The 16,799-nt window shown below is 43.8% G+C and overlaps 1 protein-coding gene across 2 annotated transcripts in view; it reads left to right on the top strand.

Annotated features, from left to right (window-relative positions):
• Window positions 1–16,799, top strand: part of pkn1a (protein kinase N1a) — a 43,591-nt gene that overhangs the window by 14,111 nt on the left and 12,681 nt on the right. Inside the window, exons 1-5 of one of the 2 annotated variants that reach the window (XM_056586072.1) lie at window positions 2,434–6,526; window positions 8,025–8,219; window positions 13,392–13,497; window positions 14,198–14,346; window positions 14,877–14,997. In XM_056586072.1, the coding sequence (XP_056442047.1) occupies window positions 6,371–6,526; window positions 8,025–8,219; window positions 13,392–13,497; window positions 14,198–14,346; window positions 14,877–14,997 (727 nt within the window). In that variant the 5' untranslated portion in view covers window positions 2,434–6,370. Of the gene's footprint in view, window positions 1–2,433; window positions 6,527–8,024; window positions 8,220–13,391; window positions 13,498–14,197; window positions 14,347–14,876; window positions 14,998–16,799 lie in introns of those variants that run through there. The other variant, XM_056586074.1, reaches the window with a different exon arrangement.

Genomic DNA, 16,799 nt, shown 5'->3' with positions numbered 1-16,799 from the left:
TATTTTAGAGGAGATCCCTCAATACAAAAAGGGAATCATCCTTCATGTTTTATTATTAGTATACTTTAATGGATTCAAACATGTTCACTCTTATCAGCAAAACAATTCAACAATGGTATGAGGGCAATATACCCTGTCCTCTTGTACATTATTGATTCATTGTATAATTCTTAGCCCCGGACATTCTACATGCAGTCCCTGTTCCCTTTCTATTACCTGTTGGGTGGCTGCTGTTCCTGCTAAGATACAGACGCAATCCATTATTTCCCCAAAATACTTTCAGGTTTATATTCCTTAAAATGTGTTATATTTGAAACTGTTGCAGTGCATGTCCTTGTTAACAGGAGGAAAAAGGGAGAGCTCACTTGGAAGACGTTTAGAGAGTGATGTAATGTGGAGCCAATTATGCACTTGGGAAACACTGTCAAGACGCAAGCTTTAATTACCTAAGATTAAGACAACCTTTCATAAAATGGTTGGCCTTAATCACTGCCTTGAACTTCAGAAAGCTAATATTCAAATTAGCCCCGCCAATCAACCAATCATGTAACGCATCCTGATCCAAAACAAGGTACATACACTCAAAACATATTTCCCACGACAGCCACCAACTCTAACTTGCTAGCTAACTAATCAAACTGCCCAAAGAGTTAGCAACGTTCGCCAGTGATATGGGTATTCCCACAGGATCTTACTATGAATATTCGCAACGTTAATAGCTAAACCGTTTGAAGTCATTACTTACACATGTTCCACTACTCCCTTATGAATAAGTGCAGAGGTCATGTCACCTGTGTCCACCACCAGCGTGGTTGCCTGTCGGAGCATGGCACAAGATAATTTAATCAAAAAAAGTTATATTGTCAATTTAGTGTGTTTTTGCGTGCCTTGACACATTTCATTTCATCCAAAGGCAGTCTATGAAGCTCCATTCTGCTGTAGCCTGTATTTAGCCCATATAGGGCGACTCTAAAAGGGCTGCAATAGCAATCATACCATATCACGCACGCGAGGACAGACCCGGTTGAATCACACAGTGGCTGACTGTCCCTACCATTGAAGCACTATAGCCTCCCACCTACCAGATCACTAAACACATGCATGTATATTCAATTAACCCACAGAACCCTCGGGAATGTATGTTTAGGCATGTTTATGTATCGTGTAACTCATTGTTGTTCTCTGTGCAGGCATGTTTTTCATATCCACAATCCTCACCAGCACCCTTAACTTTTGCAGCCAAGTCTGCTGAATCTACTACCAAAGACAATTGGCAGACGTGTATTATTTCTTAGCAGCTGTAAACAGGAAGATGCCTCCCAACCTTTTGATCCCTTCTCTATTCCACTCCATTCTAAAAGTCCACTTTAAAAATCGGTATCACTTTCTACAATTTAATACATTCGCTCGCACTCCGCCCACCGGGAATGGGCCCGTCGCCATGGGTTACCGTCCTTGAGCTAATTGACAGGTGGTCGGGCTTCTCGCAGACTCTTTAAAGAGCAGGGAACAGACGTGATTGGCAGCTGTCGGGCCCACACAGTGACGACGAGGCATGTGTTGGTAGTGACAGGCATTGAACGACAGACTGCTTTGCAGCAGGGGGGGGGGTGGGGGGCCTCCTGTGCCAGGCAGGGGGGCCACAGACAAACCACAGGTTGTCTCCTCGTCTTCACCAGAGGCCGGGCCGAACTGAGTGACGGTTCCAACCTGGTTGGCGGGCTCGGATTGTGTTATCTGGCCCCAGCGGTTCTGGGAAAGGTTGTCGTCGTAGGGTGTCGTATAGAAGAGAACTCTGATGGCCCAGAGGTGAAACTTGGGTACTTTGACGTGAAAGGAGTGTGAGGCTTGATGTACGTGGTGAGAGAGCCGCAGAGCCTAAGGGAATTGGTATTTTGTGGAGGTTTTCTGGACTCTGAAACTGGATAAATTAATCTTTTTAACTGCCAAATCCATCAATTTTGTTACCTCCCTCATGTTTTCGTCTCGTCTTTCTAGCTGTCCTATGTTCTTCTCCCTCGTCCTCTGTGCTCCTCCGCTCTACCTGTTCAGACAAACTACGTCTGGTTTATTAGTGGCAGGCAAACAGTCCGCCGAGCCCAGCCCGCCTCTCCTCTGTTGACATTCCCACCCCAGAATGTTTGTTCGTTGATCATGTCTCTCCCTGATCATCCAAATCCCTCCTCCCCCAATTTATATTTCTATCTGTATTATTTTTTAGGATTGGTTAATCCTTCCAGCAATGATTACCTTTTTAGTTGTAATTTATAACATTGAAATAGTAAAGTTTGAAATCAACGACATCTGAATTCATTTGTTTTGAACTCACCTCTTTGAAATCCATATACAGTCGTATCTTTTCAAAAACGCGTTAAAAAATGCACTAATTCAGATAATGTTGCAGATAATCTAAATACGATACTCATCATAGCTGTTATGTTGTATTAGGCCGGTATTTGAGGTCAATAGGATAAGCTTCCATTTCTTCTACTATTTTGTCCCGCAGTAATGTCAAACACACTGTCAAAAACAATGGAAATAAATCTCAGAATAACCTGTTAAGCTCCAACACCAAAATCCAAACCCCACTGCAAAACAACAGTTTTTAGCTGTGTTTATTTTACCCGCAGGGGTTAGGATTCTGCTGCCGTTTCACCATCACATGAAGAACCCTCCTCCTCTTCCAGAGGCCTGCTTTTTATTTGATTGTCGGCGGTGTCAGAACCGACTGTCCGTGTGTGTGTGAGTGGATGCTGTGCAGATCTTCCAGCTGCTCTCTGGTCTGCTGCATCCACTCATTATAATAATTACAAAATGAGAATGGAGGTTGGTTTCTGTATAGTTAGATTACAAATATAGTAGGGCTGCATGATATGGATAAAGTATTTATTATAATCATTTTATTTCATCAGAGCTGTGCCATAGCACGCAGTGAGGCCAGCAATGGCGAACTCTTAATGTTAGGATTTTATGTCAACCCTGTATTTCGTTGTACATTAACAGTTAGGTGCAAGGAGATGAAGAGGGAAGGAAGGCAAGGGACAAGAAAATAACATAGGGCCAGTGCGGAGGGGCCCTAAAGAAGGAGGGAGGTCAGCCTCGACTCCAGTGATTTGGGGGCGGGTGCAAGGTCACTCTGCCCTGTTGGTGACCATCAACAAAATCCTGTTTATTTTTTATTTTTTCCTCTTTCCTGTATGGATTTTAAGCTTGATTTAATGTTATTCCTCTTTTTTATATTTTTTCACTCCGTTTGTCTCCCTTGAGTCCTGTCCGTCTCTCTCGTACACACACACGCACGCACGCGTTCGGCCTTGAGTTGGCAGTCCTCTCATTATTATTGGCAGACAATCTTACTTTAGCGCTGGAGATCATAATCTTGGTTCATTGCTCTCGTGCATCGATGATTTATTGTGTAAATATTTATCATGCCATTTCCTTTGTGTGCATATTTAGTTGACTTTGAGTTGGGGAAACTGATCGGCAGGGCCCTGATGATGCTATCGTTTTGTGTATTGCGATGGAATATTCAGATTTTTTCGAGTTTAAAGCAGCCTTCCCAAAACTTCTTCATGCAAGGTCCCGGTAGGACTCCACAGTCAGCCTTCATAAATAAACTGGAATATGCAGAAATTGAATTGCCAAATAACATTAATGTTAAAAAAAAAAAGTGGGTTTTCAATCAGTGATTGTGAATGAGGCGACATGTGATTTTGATTGCAATTCCATGGTCTGATTTCTCGATGAGTATTTGGCGCCCATATCAACATACTTGTAGGGCAGGTTAAAACAATCAATCATTCAATACAGCAATATTTTGGTCAACAAAGTTTAGTCTTTCAGCCGAGTAGCTGCTGCTTTACGTCCCATGGTTTGAGAAATGCTTGGTCGATGTCTACCGTAAGTTGAGGTTTTGTTCAACACGTCCATCATGGCTAAAATCTTTCCCAGCCTCAAAATCCTTACACAAACAATTCGTAGACATCATCGGTTAGAATTTCCCTTTCATGCATTTATTGTCTGTCAGTCTTTCATCATTGAAATGCTTTGAATACTTGCATTAATGCAAATGTATAAAAGTATGTTGATGATGAAGTGTGTAGACTGAACTTTACCTCTTGGCCTAGTTTGAGAAGCGGCGAGTGATGTGAAAACAGGAAGTTGGTGGCACAGTTCGGTTAGATTTAATTCTGTGATACGTCGTGTGTGATCATGTGACCGATTTGTAGGAATGTGTGGCTGGCCTGGTATCCTCAGTTGTGCTCAGTCATGCCGGGTCAACACAACACTATTTTGAAAAATGCTGAACTTTCTTTTTCTTTTTTACAGAAGTGGTCAAGCTTAGGCTGTGGTGGCACACCAAGACTATTACATTGCTCTGGTGTATTTTGAGAGTGTTCTGTCTTGGGGACACTTAAAGATATCCCTCATCTAATATGTCATGAGTTTGATCTTATTGAACTTGGTTTATTTTGATTTCAAATATAATCTAAGGTGTCGCTGGAAATATGGATTGACTTGCCTTGTCTGTGTCTGTAGCTGCTATCTGCTCTTGTTTTGTGCCACTATTGGTGGCACAAAACACTTGGTTAAGGCGTGGGCCAATTCTAGTTACACTTATTTTCCAGATGAGAGGCTGAACCCTTGGTTTATTATGTTCTGCGTTAAATAAATAATAGGCCAGAGTAAAAGGTTTTGTAGAAAACAATGGCTATGTCTGTGTTGAAGAGGGTTTAGGGAAATGGAAAATGGATCTGCCTTTTGAACTAATTTCCTCTTAAACAGAAACCAGATATGACAAACAGTTGTTAGTTGGTATCCAGTGGTGGAGGTGCATAGCCCTCCAACTGATACAAATAATAGGACTGTTGGAGCCTTCCGAAGGATCAGATTACATCTCTTCTATCTCTTGTTTTACTTATCTTCTGCTGCCAAATGCCTTGTATTACTGGAATAAGGCCTCTGCTTCACTCCCTCGAGTGATTTCAGTCAGTGATTCAGAATCTCCACAACCTGTTTGGCAGCCCTGGGATTCTCCGCGAAATGGGACCTGAATAGCAACAGTTGCTAGAGTGCAACCCTGGCGCTTTAAGGGTTTGGTTGCCTCGATTTGGCCAAGCAGTGTTGGGCCCGATTCAGCTACTGGGTTGCTGTGCAGAATGCAGACGCACACATTAAACTAGAGAAGTGGTCGGAGCATTGGAGAGGGGAGGAACTGTGTTGCTATCTACATTCTGCTAGGGGTGTCACAATACATGTATTCGTATTGAACCGACTCGGTACGGACGTCACGGTTCGGTGCATGAATTTACACGGAGAATACACGGTTGAATTAAACGGGCATGCGGTCATCTGGAGTGAAGGATTCTCCCGAAAGTGATGGTTAACTATTGAGCCATTTTGATAGATAGTGGCAAATGATATGATGAAAGTATGCATGTCCTGTTCCATGGATTCTAATTCATGGTTCATTTGGGTACTTTTCTTGAGGAGTGAGACTCACGTTTTTGTACTTTTGCATACCTTCTCCAAGATGGATAAGGTGTAACCTTGTACACGTAATTCTGAGGAGATCTTATCTCCATTGATCTTTAAGTCATGTCTCGATGACCCTTCATGAACAGGAAGGGATATTTATTTACAAGGGGATACATTTATGTTAAGATGTGCTGCCTGGATCCAAAAAATTTTGTCAACACGTTCAATGCGTTATTTAACAGGGTGCGTTATTTAACAGTGGTACATTTTAAAGAGTGGGCTTTGGCAGGCTGGTAGCCAATGGGGTCCCAGAGGGCAGGTTCCTGGAGGAAGTGAATGGTCGAGCAGAAGGCTGAGGCCCCTCCCACTACTACTCCCTGGCTTCCTTCCAGTACATAGAAAACATATCCTTCCAGATCGGCTTCCTCCCACAGGGATACCCCTGACCCAAATGTATGCATAAACTCCAAAGAAGAGGCGGAATCCTAACACAAATAACTTCCTGCCAAAATGACTCTAACTGCAAAGAGCCAGCAGGAGAAAGGACTACAAACGGGTTGAAATCCAGTTTCAGGAGCAGAAGACATTGATTTAAAACATGGGTTAATGTTAAAATATGGATGACAGCTTGATTAATGCATGATTTATGCAACTTCTTTGTTAGTCTTGACTCTTGAACGCTCGCTCTCTCGCTCGCTCTCTCACTCTCCATCCTTAAAGCTCTCTCGCGCGTTTCTCGCTCGTCTGACAGTGGACCCGTAGAGGAAACAGGAAAGGCCTGAACTGCTTGGTGTTGGGACGGATATCCTCTTCAGAAGGCGTTCCCTCACTTAACTCTGATTCTCTCTCTCTCTCTTTCTGTATCTCTGTCTCCCACTTCACCTCCCCTCCTATGCCACATTTTCCTGTCTGGGTGGATTTCAGTGCACGCATTGCTGGAGTATGTTTCAGGGTTTTTGACGTTTTTTCCCTCAGTCTTTTCACTTGGCATCTCAACTTTGGAACTATGTGTTGGCATGGCGATGAGGATAACGAGGGCAGCTCAGAGGTGAACTATTGTACTTGTTTGTGTTTGTTTGTTGAGAGGTTACATGGGTATGACACGCTGACCTGTCGGATACCCCTGAACGCAGTGCCATCTCGCCTACTGCGCTGCCAATGTGTTGATTTGAGTTTGTGGGGTTGTGTGGCCCAGTCAACTGAAAGTAGGGATGGAGAGCAACGGGATATATCGCTAATCACTTTGAATGGTATTGTATCATCATGATAGGGAGAAAAGACACGGCTCATTGTGATACCCAATTGTAGAATCTATCCCTAATGAATCACGACTGGGAGTTGTTCGTGGAATCCGAGGCTTGAGAAAGGAAAACAAGTTATGTGGAGTTGGACTATGGAGAAGTCTGATACCAGACTTCTCCATAAACGTCACTCTAAATACCTTCAGCTAGACGTTGTTCGGTTGTATTTTGACTTCATATCTGAATAGCGTATTGCTCGGTTGAGTGGGTTGGTTGAACGTTACGTGCTATTGTAATGAGCCCTGACACTATAGAGGTTTTTAAGGTTATATAAACAACAACCTGAGGGACCCAAAACTTTTTCACTTCCTGGCTGCCCTTCCTGACATCTCTCTCTCGCTCTCTTGCTCTCTCCTCTCCTCCTCTCCTCTCCCAATGTTTTCCCCCACTTCCTCTGTCGCCCCCCCCCCCCCTATTTTGCTCTCTCTTTCCCAGCCTTCTTTTCTCCCCCCCCCCCCCCCTTTCTCCACCATCCCTTGAGCCTGGGATGGCAGAGGGCGTGGAAGCACATGTCTTTAGTAGTGGTTGCTGTGTCTAGTCTAAACGTAGCCTATTACTTGAGACTGAACATCCGGCTTTGTCAACCAGGGGAAATGATGCTAGTTGAACTACGAATGGTGGACGATTTGCTGTGATTATGACTAACAACATTTTGAACCACATTCATTTTAGGTTTGCATTTGTGCGTCAATGCGATGCAAATCGTCCGTTATAGAACAGAGCGGTGATGACGGGAGATGTGCTCTGATTTCATCGCGTGTGTGAGACGCTCACACTGTGGACCCCTCTCTACCATCTTTCGAGCTGTTAATCATTGAAGTGTTTTAATTTCTCCCATGTCATTAGTTAAAGCTGGATGAAAGTCTAAATCAGTTTCTAAAGACATTTCTAACCCTCTGTTTTAACGGCTTCTGCCTTTCTATACCCTCTCTCTCTCTCTCTCTCTCTCTCTCTCTCTCTCTCTCTCTCTCTCTCTCTCTCTCTCTCTCTCTCTCTCTCTCTCTCTCTCTCTCTCTTCTCGCTCTCCCTCCGCGATCCTCTCTCTCGCTCGCCTCCTCCTCCCCCTCTCCTCTCTCGCTCTCCTCTCATCTCTTCTCTCTATCCGGTCTCCTCTCTCTCCTCCTCTCTCCTCTCTCCTACTCTCTCCTCCCTCCTTCCTCTCTCTCTCTCTCTCTCTCCACCGAATCAGTCTCTCTCCTCGCCTCTCTCTCTTCCCCCTCACCTCCCCTTGTGTCCGTGATACAGAGTGACCCCGGCGGGCTTTCGGTGCTGGAGCAGCTGGGTCTGGACCAGAGCACAGACTTCTCTGAGTCCAGCATCCAGCAGCGTCTGGACGAGGAGCGGGAGAGGATCCGCAGCGAGATCCGCAAGGAGCTGAAGATCAAGGTGGGGGCGGAGAACCTGCGGAGGGCCACCACGGACAAGAAGAACGCACAGCAAGTGAGCCTGGCCACGAGTTAGACCCCCCCCTTGGTGTTGAGGTCCAATGTTGGATGTAACACGGTAGTGTGTGTGTGTGTGTGTGGAACCATTCGGACCAGGAAACCTTTTGTTATGCATTGACTGTGTCACAATGGCGGACAGCTGCGGCTCCTGATTTGGTGACTAGATGGAGCCAAGTGAAAGGGCTCAATACAAAAACCTTCTATAAGTCCTCTGATCTTGGATACACTTTCCTTGACGGTCATGCTTAATTATTTATTTGAAGTTGCAATATGTAACTTTACCATATGCTGGTAGCTTTACTTAATCTGGACATATTTGTAGTCAATGCTGATCAAGAGGGGTTTCTATAGAGATATATATATATACATATATATATATATCTGCATTTCACATACAGTTCTTTGCTATTCATTTCCATGATGGCTTTCCCCCCGAATATAAAAATAGAAACGAATACATTGTTCATAAGACACTTGACTCCAGCACACCCAGAGCATGACCTCTCATTCACCGTCATGCAATATAGATCATTCACTCACTTACTCAGCATTGCTGTTTTTCGACTGCATCGTAGTAAGGCAGAGCATGGTTCGCACCGTACCCACTCCCTAATTGCTAGACACGGACCTGTGTGCAGTGTTCCCACTGCAGAACAGAGCCATGAACGGGTCTGTGTGAACAGTGACACTGGACACTACCCGAACTTGGTGCTTTCACTGCTTTGGCCATTGATATTTGTATTTCCCAAGGCCACTGCGTTCTATTAAAGGACAAATCCGGTGTAAAATGGTTCTGGGATATGTTTAGTATGCTAATGAGTTGGAATGTTCGTTTGGGAGCAAAAAAGTGCATATAGACGCATTCTTAAGTTGGCTGTTTTTAGCCGATTCTACCAAAACGCTATATACTTCAACTTGGAACGATGGAGGCATTTGTTATGGTAAAAACTAAATCGCTATTTTGAACCACTTAAAAGGCTAAAAGTAGCCCGACACTTCTTTGGTAGTATAATAAGGGTCTTAGCATTTAAAAAGAGGCATTGATAACTTTGTAAGTGTACAGATTGCTTATTAAAAAGGACATTTTATACACACAATACCATCAGTAGTTCTCCCGTCAGCGCCATCTTGTTTTTAAGACTTGATAAGTAGATTGGCGAAAACAGAGCTTGCGTGTTGCTGACGGATGTCACAATCTCTGTGTTCGTCAATCTACCTATCGAGTCTTAAAAACAAGATGGCGTCGACAGGTGATCTACTGTATTGTGTGTATAAAATGTCCTTTTTAATAAACAATCTGTACACTTACAAAGTTATCAATGCCTTGTTTTATGTGTTAAGACCCTTACTATACTACCATAGAAGTGTCGGGCTACTTCTAGCCTTTTAAGTGGTTTAAAATAGCGATTTAGTTTTAACCATAACACATGCCCCTATTGTTCCAAGGTTATAGCGTTTTGTTAGAATCGGCTAAAAACCGCCAACTGAAGAATGCGTCCATATGCGTTTTTTGTGCTCCCAAACGAATGTTCCAACTCGTTATCATACTAAACATATCCCAAATCCATTTTAAACCGGAATTGTCCTTTAAGTCACGCTTACCCTTTCTGTTTGTACAAAAAGTATTATTACTTAAATCAATTATAATAAAAAGATAAATAGGAATTACTATTTATTTTCATTCTTGATTGTCCCATGGTCACATTTAACAGTTTCTGACAGATTTACAGTTTTTTTTTCGGTTTGAACTTACTATAGTCATACCTTCCATTAAAGTACGAAAGTATAAAAGGTCCTGAAGCTAAATAAATAGATTATGCCGGGCCGGCCAAGCCACAGGGTGCTTCTGTAAGTCAGTTTATTTCTAGGACGACAATGGCAGCCACCACACCACAGTCTATTTGCAGATGCAAGACAGGCAAGCACACGATCACAGTCACACACGCAGCCACAAAACCACACAGCCAAATGCAATGCAGTGTGCCAGTAAAACCTGCAGGATTATCAAAGAGCAGCCATCCGGAACATGGATTGTCTCAGCTGCTGCCGTCTGGCAAGCGACATTGCAGCCTCCCGGACTTGCCCGCTCCCGGGAAGGTTTTATCCATCAGGTTCAGGGACAATGGACACTATGGCCTGTGACACACACACACACACCCACCCACACACTTTCAGAAGTAGCTGTTCACGGACCAACTCTCCTCAGCATGCACACAATGCACATTTGCATACATATAGTACACATGATTCATATTACTTGTGTATTAAAAGCTATTGCATTATTTATTTTTTTGGATTATTGCTGCCCTATTGAGAAGCCAAAACCCATTTTTCCCCCCTCTTATACCTGTAAAATGGGATGACGCAAGGAATCTTGAATCTTGGTCTTTGTTAGCTAGCTGAAACCAGGCAGATCAAGTGCAAAATTAAAGAGTACCCGTGTTTTCCATGTATGTTTACAGCCATACATGTCGTGCAAGTCTGTCATTCAAGTTTGGTTTGTTTTGCTTGCTGATGACGTCAATGTGGTTGTCTGGTTAATCGCGATTGAAAACCTCTATCCATCAATTCAATGATCTGCACAATCACCATGAGCTCTGCTTCACCCCAGCAGGGTGTGGGTTCGCTTTGACCTGTTGCTATAGCCAGTGTGTGCAATACGGTACGATACTTTAGAAGACAGTGGAAACTTACTATAATTTTTTATATTATATTTTATTCTTAATATTTATTTATTTATTTGTGTATGTATATCTGGAGTTCGTGACAAAAATAGTTTCCCTCTGGGATTATTAAAGTATTTATCTATCTATCTATCTATCTATCTATCTAATAAACACTGCTCACATTGAGAGCATTGTGGTAAAGAAAAAATGCTATAAAAATGCTAAAAAAATCACCTAATACACCAACAAGATGTAAAGATAAGTGCTCTTACACACCAAAAAGATGTAGAGTTCAGTGCTCTTATACACCAACAAGATGTAAAGGTCAGTGCTCTTATACACCAACATGATGTAAAGATCAATGCTCTTATACACCAACAAGATGTAAAGATCAATGCTCTTATTAGAGCCCAACCGATAAAGGATATTTAAGGCCGATACGATACAAATATTTGGTGATTGAAAAATCTGATATTCCGATATATTGGCCGAAATTCCTGAAACGCGCAACATTACAGATTTCCCTAACAATGAGTCCTCAATAAAATAATAACGTAATGCAGTTTAAAAGATAACCTTTATTTTACGGTTTTAGTGTCACAACAGAAAAGAACATCAAAATATATTAAAGTTCTGATAAATAAAATGTTTAAATATACAACCAAAAAAAAATAAAAAAATCTGCCATAAATGCCGATACCGATAGTTTGGAAAATGCCCAATATCGGACGATAAATCAGTCGAGCTCTAGCTATTATTCACCAACATGATGTAAAGATCAGTGCTCTTATTCACCAAAGATCAATGCTCTTATACACCAACATGTAAAGATCCGTTTTCTTAGGGCGCACTGCCACTAGGCCATCTGTACCGTGGCCAAGTACGTTTGCTCCCTAAAGTCTAGATCGTTTCGCTAGTGTGAGCACTCCATCTGTTCTCGAGAGAAAGAGAACGGATGGCCTCAGTACACTTCGGAGAGGTGTGCTCAGGCCACGGTACAGATGCTGATGAGCCGACATGCGCACACGCACGGAGACGCAACCTTAGCTGCATGACGTATAGTCCATGCGACCCTTCCTTCCCATTAAACAATAATCATGGCGGCAAGCGGTTCACGAGTGGGTTCACGTTGGTGGGTTCACGTTGGGGGATAGTGAAGTTCAGTGTTTGATCAAAAATCACCCGTTCGTCACAGCGCAGGCTTTCTTGGTTCACTGGAGAAGGCGGGGCTGCACACGGAGTCTAGACCATTTGCATACTCCCGAATGTTTAGTTTTTTTTATGAATGAAGAAACACCCGCATGCAAGAATAAGTTCACATCTGAGTGTAGGCTACAAATGCGATTTAACTATTTACAAGTGCAAAAACACCAACATATTCTTAATTTGCTGAACACTTGTTTTTATCCTGAAAAAAGCCTCGTAAGGACAGTTCCTCTGCGTCTCTCTCGTAGATCACACCATCTTTCAACTTTTTAACTCATCTTTTTCATAAGTGGTCTTGTACACCATCATGTTCCAGTGTAACCACCGCAGACACAAAGCTTTGAGCTCTGGTGTTTATTGTAATGGAAGACGTCTATTTAGTCTAAATCGCTTGCCACTTGTGATTGAGTAATGTTAAATTGCCCTATTAACCAAAGCACTCGAAGCCTTCAGATGAAAACCGTTGAGTAATCGCTGATGTTAAATAAAACCAGGCAGCATGCTAAACATTTTGCCTGCTCAATGTTTACCAGGGTTGTAAAAGGAATATTCTTTGAACTGCATGTTTTATATCGGTAGAAAAGGATGTCATGAGGATGAGGTCTATCTTTTATAAATCCACAAAATAAGCCAAGTCTCTCTGATAACATGAAATGACAAGCACACTGTCCGAATGAGATTAATGCCAGCTAGATTATTATAATCCGTCATGTAGGACTGGAGATCTTTATAGTCTTGTCTTTTTAGAGTGCATTTTAGTCCATTTTATTCATGTCTTTAAGGATTTACCTTAATAGTGCATTATTAACAGATGAACCTCTTCAAATAAATGTAACATGAGAATAATCTGGTTTCATGAAGGCTGGTTTGGATTGCATGACATGAGTTATTATGGCTAGCATGCTTACAAAAACATATACAGTTATTCAAGGTTCTTCTAGATCGTATATGCTTTAGTAGTCTAATGAGCTACTCCTCATCCTGGCAGGCAGGAAGTTGATCGGACATCAAAGCGGGGTTATGTAACATAGATTATAAACCCCAAAATATGCTTCCTGGCATCATAGGCTTTTAAGACATTTTGTTGGATTTCATACAAAGAGCTTGAAATCTTCCAGTCCCTTCTTATGCAGATGGAATTCGACAGATGCTTTTCACTCATGTTTCTCGCCATGTTCTACACATCCCATCATCCCTTGGTTTCCGTAGAGACAAACACCCATGCAACACGATGTCCCTATTAAGAACTCTCATAAGGGATACTGACCACGGATCGCCTGGTCTGCCCTGTACAGGTGGACAGTCAGCTGAGGAGCTCCAACCGCCGGCTGGAGGACCTCCACGCTCAGTTGCAGGAGCTGGATGCTCACATCGTGGTGAAGGGAGGAGATGAGAGTAAAGGTACGTCTGGACCACCAGGAAACGTACTGCAGTATTTCCATTCCGATGCACAAATCATCCCATTCTGACTTGATTTTCTGACGGTCTTCTGGCCATACCAGCCATACCTGCTTGCGGTCTGATGTCATGAGTGGTCCTATCTGATTCTAGATCATCTTGATTGCGTTCCAATCTCCTCTCACTGTGCACCAATTCCTACGCACATCAGCCCTTCGTGTTGAATAGGATGTCAAGTATCCGGAGATGACTACAAGCCTAGAAAGCCTGTCAACTTCAATCTTGGCACCAACTGTGAGGGGAGCCTGATATTTGGGTGCAAACTACCCTACAACATTTTGTCACCTGTGCAGAGTTTATATATTGAAGTTGGCAGCAGTGGCTCCAGAATGGGATCGGCTCAACGGAACTCCCAAGTTTAATCTTTGACCGTCACAGAACTGAAGGCTGCAAAAGTGCTACATTAAAGCTGCAGTTGGAAACAATCAAGTGCTGCAGAGTGAAATGGCAGATAAAAAAAATTAACCCCAAGGTACTTTCGTTGAGCTGCAGCAACACTCTTTGTCCTCGTGTGATTCACAAGCAAGAGGGATTCCCCGACCAATTTTGGCAAGATTCGCCAAGATTGGTCAGAGATTTGCGGCTGTGGGGGGGGAAATGATCTATATTGTTTGACTACATATCCGTTCCTCCCCCCATGTAGACGAGTGTCCCCAGTCGCCGGGCACTGAGAGCCGGACCAGCGTCCAGCTGGACCGCATCTCGGCCCTGGAGAGACAGCTCAACATAGAGCTCAAGGTCAAACAAGGAGCCGAGAACATGATCCCCATCTACGCTAATGGATCCACCAAGGTACTGGAGATCCATCAGACACAGGCCGTCCTTATTCTTATGCTGTAGGAATTTCCAAAGGGATTTATAAAGTTCAAGACGTACACACACACACACACACACACACACACACACACACACACACACACACACACACACACACACACACACACACACACACACACACACACACACACACACACACACACACACACACACACACGGCTCCAACAAGTTACTTGCAATCCATTACTCCGATTTGATAATTGATATCGATCAGACAAATGCATGCAACCATGTGTGTGCATGTAACACATGCACACTATTCAATATGTATGAATGTTTATATCCCACTTATGGCACCCTTTTATCCTACACATAATATTCCTTAGGAGCAAATTTATTCCTAATAAATTCTAAATAGAGACAACGTAAAGTGAAACAACGCTGTAGGACACAGTACATCGAAGTTGGTTTCGCCTCATCTCGCTTTCATGTTTGGCTCTCTGTGTCCGTCATGTGACCGGCTTCCTCATGTCTCATCCAATCAGGACAAGAAGATGCTTCAAACAGCCCAGCAGATGCTGCAGGACAGCAAGACCAAGATCGACATCATCCGCATGCAGATACGCAAGGCCGTGCAGGCCACCGAGCACAGCGACGACCCGCAAGGTGAGGCCGGTCGCCGGAACCCCTGTCCCTTTTGAAATGACGTGGATCCAGAACCGTTGACTCTAATATCAACAGCGGTGAGCACCGTCTAGGGGGGGGACTAGGGAGTCAAATCACAACCGTTCCATTCCTGACCACGCCCAGTCTCTTAAAATCGTCTCGGATCCCATTTCATGGAAACGATGAGATAATGACAAGAAGCAGTGTATGAATCCACAATGAAAGGACCAGCTCCTTCTCCTACACCTTCCGACACACGCGCACAAAGTCACCCTCACGCACGGTCACAATGGCAGTTGGGTCGCTGCCGTGTGTGACACACACAGAGACATAACACGTGCCTGGCGTATCCAGGCAGAGCCCTACACTGCCGTTTGTGCTGAGAGAGCGATCAATGCAGTTTTCAGGGCAGGTGAGTGAGTCTCCCTATAGGGCTGGGGGAGTGCATGGTGGACCCTAATGGCCACTGCTGGGAAAGCAAAACGGGCTTGATGAAGGACGAGAGAGGTGAATGGTCAGCAGAGAGAGAGAGGATAGAGAGAGGGGATGGGGGTTGTGATTTGTAGAAACGCATAACCGCAAATGGGAGAAGGAGGGAGAGAGAGAGAGAGGGAGTGAGAGGCATAAGTAGAGGGGGATGGAGAAGGGAGCTCTCAGGAGAGATTGGAAGGGCATTAGCGATAAAAGATGGAGACTAACAATAGAGTTTTTCCTGTGGGGCTCTTTATGATTTGGATTCATCCGGGGCCAGGAGAACTACTGTTATGATGAAGAATGGTGTGTTTTAAAAGCGGGGAAAGATGGAGGCTGTTTGGACCGACCACTCAAAGGAGGCCGCTTCTCCTCTGTGGAATGTTTTAAAGACATTTTGTAGTTTTAGATGGATTATTACTGGCAGCAGCCGTAAATTCTTTTGAAGACGCCGCGTTCCAGGATGGCTCTTCTATAAGTTTGTACACTTTGCCCATCGCTCCAGATACCTTCTGGTTATTATTTTGGTCTGAGGCAGAATGTTGGCAGAGGCCACCTTGTCTCTCTGCCGGTCTCTCATTCTCCATCTATCTCTCGCAGTCTCTACTGCTCTCTGTTCTCCGTTTGAATCGGTGTGTCTCTCTCTCTCTCTAGCTAGCGTTCCGTTTATCCCTCTCTGTGTCCATCTATGTCTCTCTGTCTCCATCTCCTGTCTCTAGCTCTCTCTCTCTGTCTTGCATGTCTCCTCCTGTCTCTGTTCTATCTCTCTTCGAATGCCCTCTCGCTCCAAAGCCTCATTGTATTTTAGTGGTGTTTTGTTGGGTTTGAAGGTCACTCTGAGTATCGCTGAGGTCCTGCACAACTTGTGTTTGTGCATGCTTGTGAGACATTCTCCAGGCCCACCACCTGCAGGGTCACTCATCAGGATGTGAACTCCAGACACATCACCTTATTAGGCATCAACATGCACCCCCCCCCCTCCATTTGCTCTCTCTCTCGCTCTCGCCCTCGCTCTCGCTCTCGCTCTCTCTCTACTCACCATCTCATCATTCTATTGGGGGTCACTGCGCTCTATTGGGACTATTTTCTGGTACTTTCCCATACCAAGGCTTTTCCATTTCCATCTTGCTCCTTCTGCACAAATCCATCCCTCTGTTAAACCCTTCTCCTCCCCCCTCCCTCTCATCTCCTCACATGCTATGTTGTTTAAGCTGGGTCTCTGCCTCATATGTCCTTCAATGTTTTTCCCATCCCATCTCTGCATGTGTCTAAACATGTAGCGAAACAGTATTATGAGGCATTATAAGATTCAGGTTTATCATTTGAATGGA

Source organism: Gadus chalcogrammus, chromosome 3 (genome assembly GCF_026213295.1).
Source record: "Gadus chalcogrammus isolate NIFS_2021 chromosome 3, NIFS_Gcha_1.0, whole genome shotgun sequence".
NCBI lineage: Eukaryota > Metazoa > Chordata > Actinopteri > Gadiformes > Gadidae > Gadus > Gadus chalcogrammus.
Note: the sequence above shows the minus strand (reverse complement) of the source record. Positions and strands in the feature narration are given on the sequence as shown.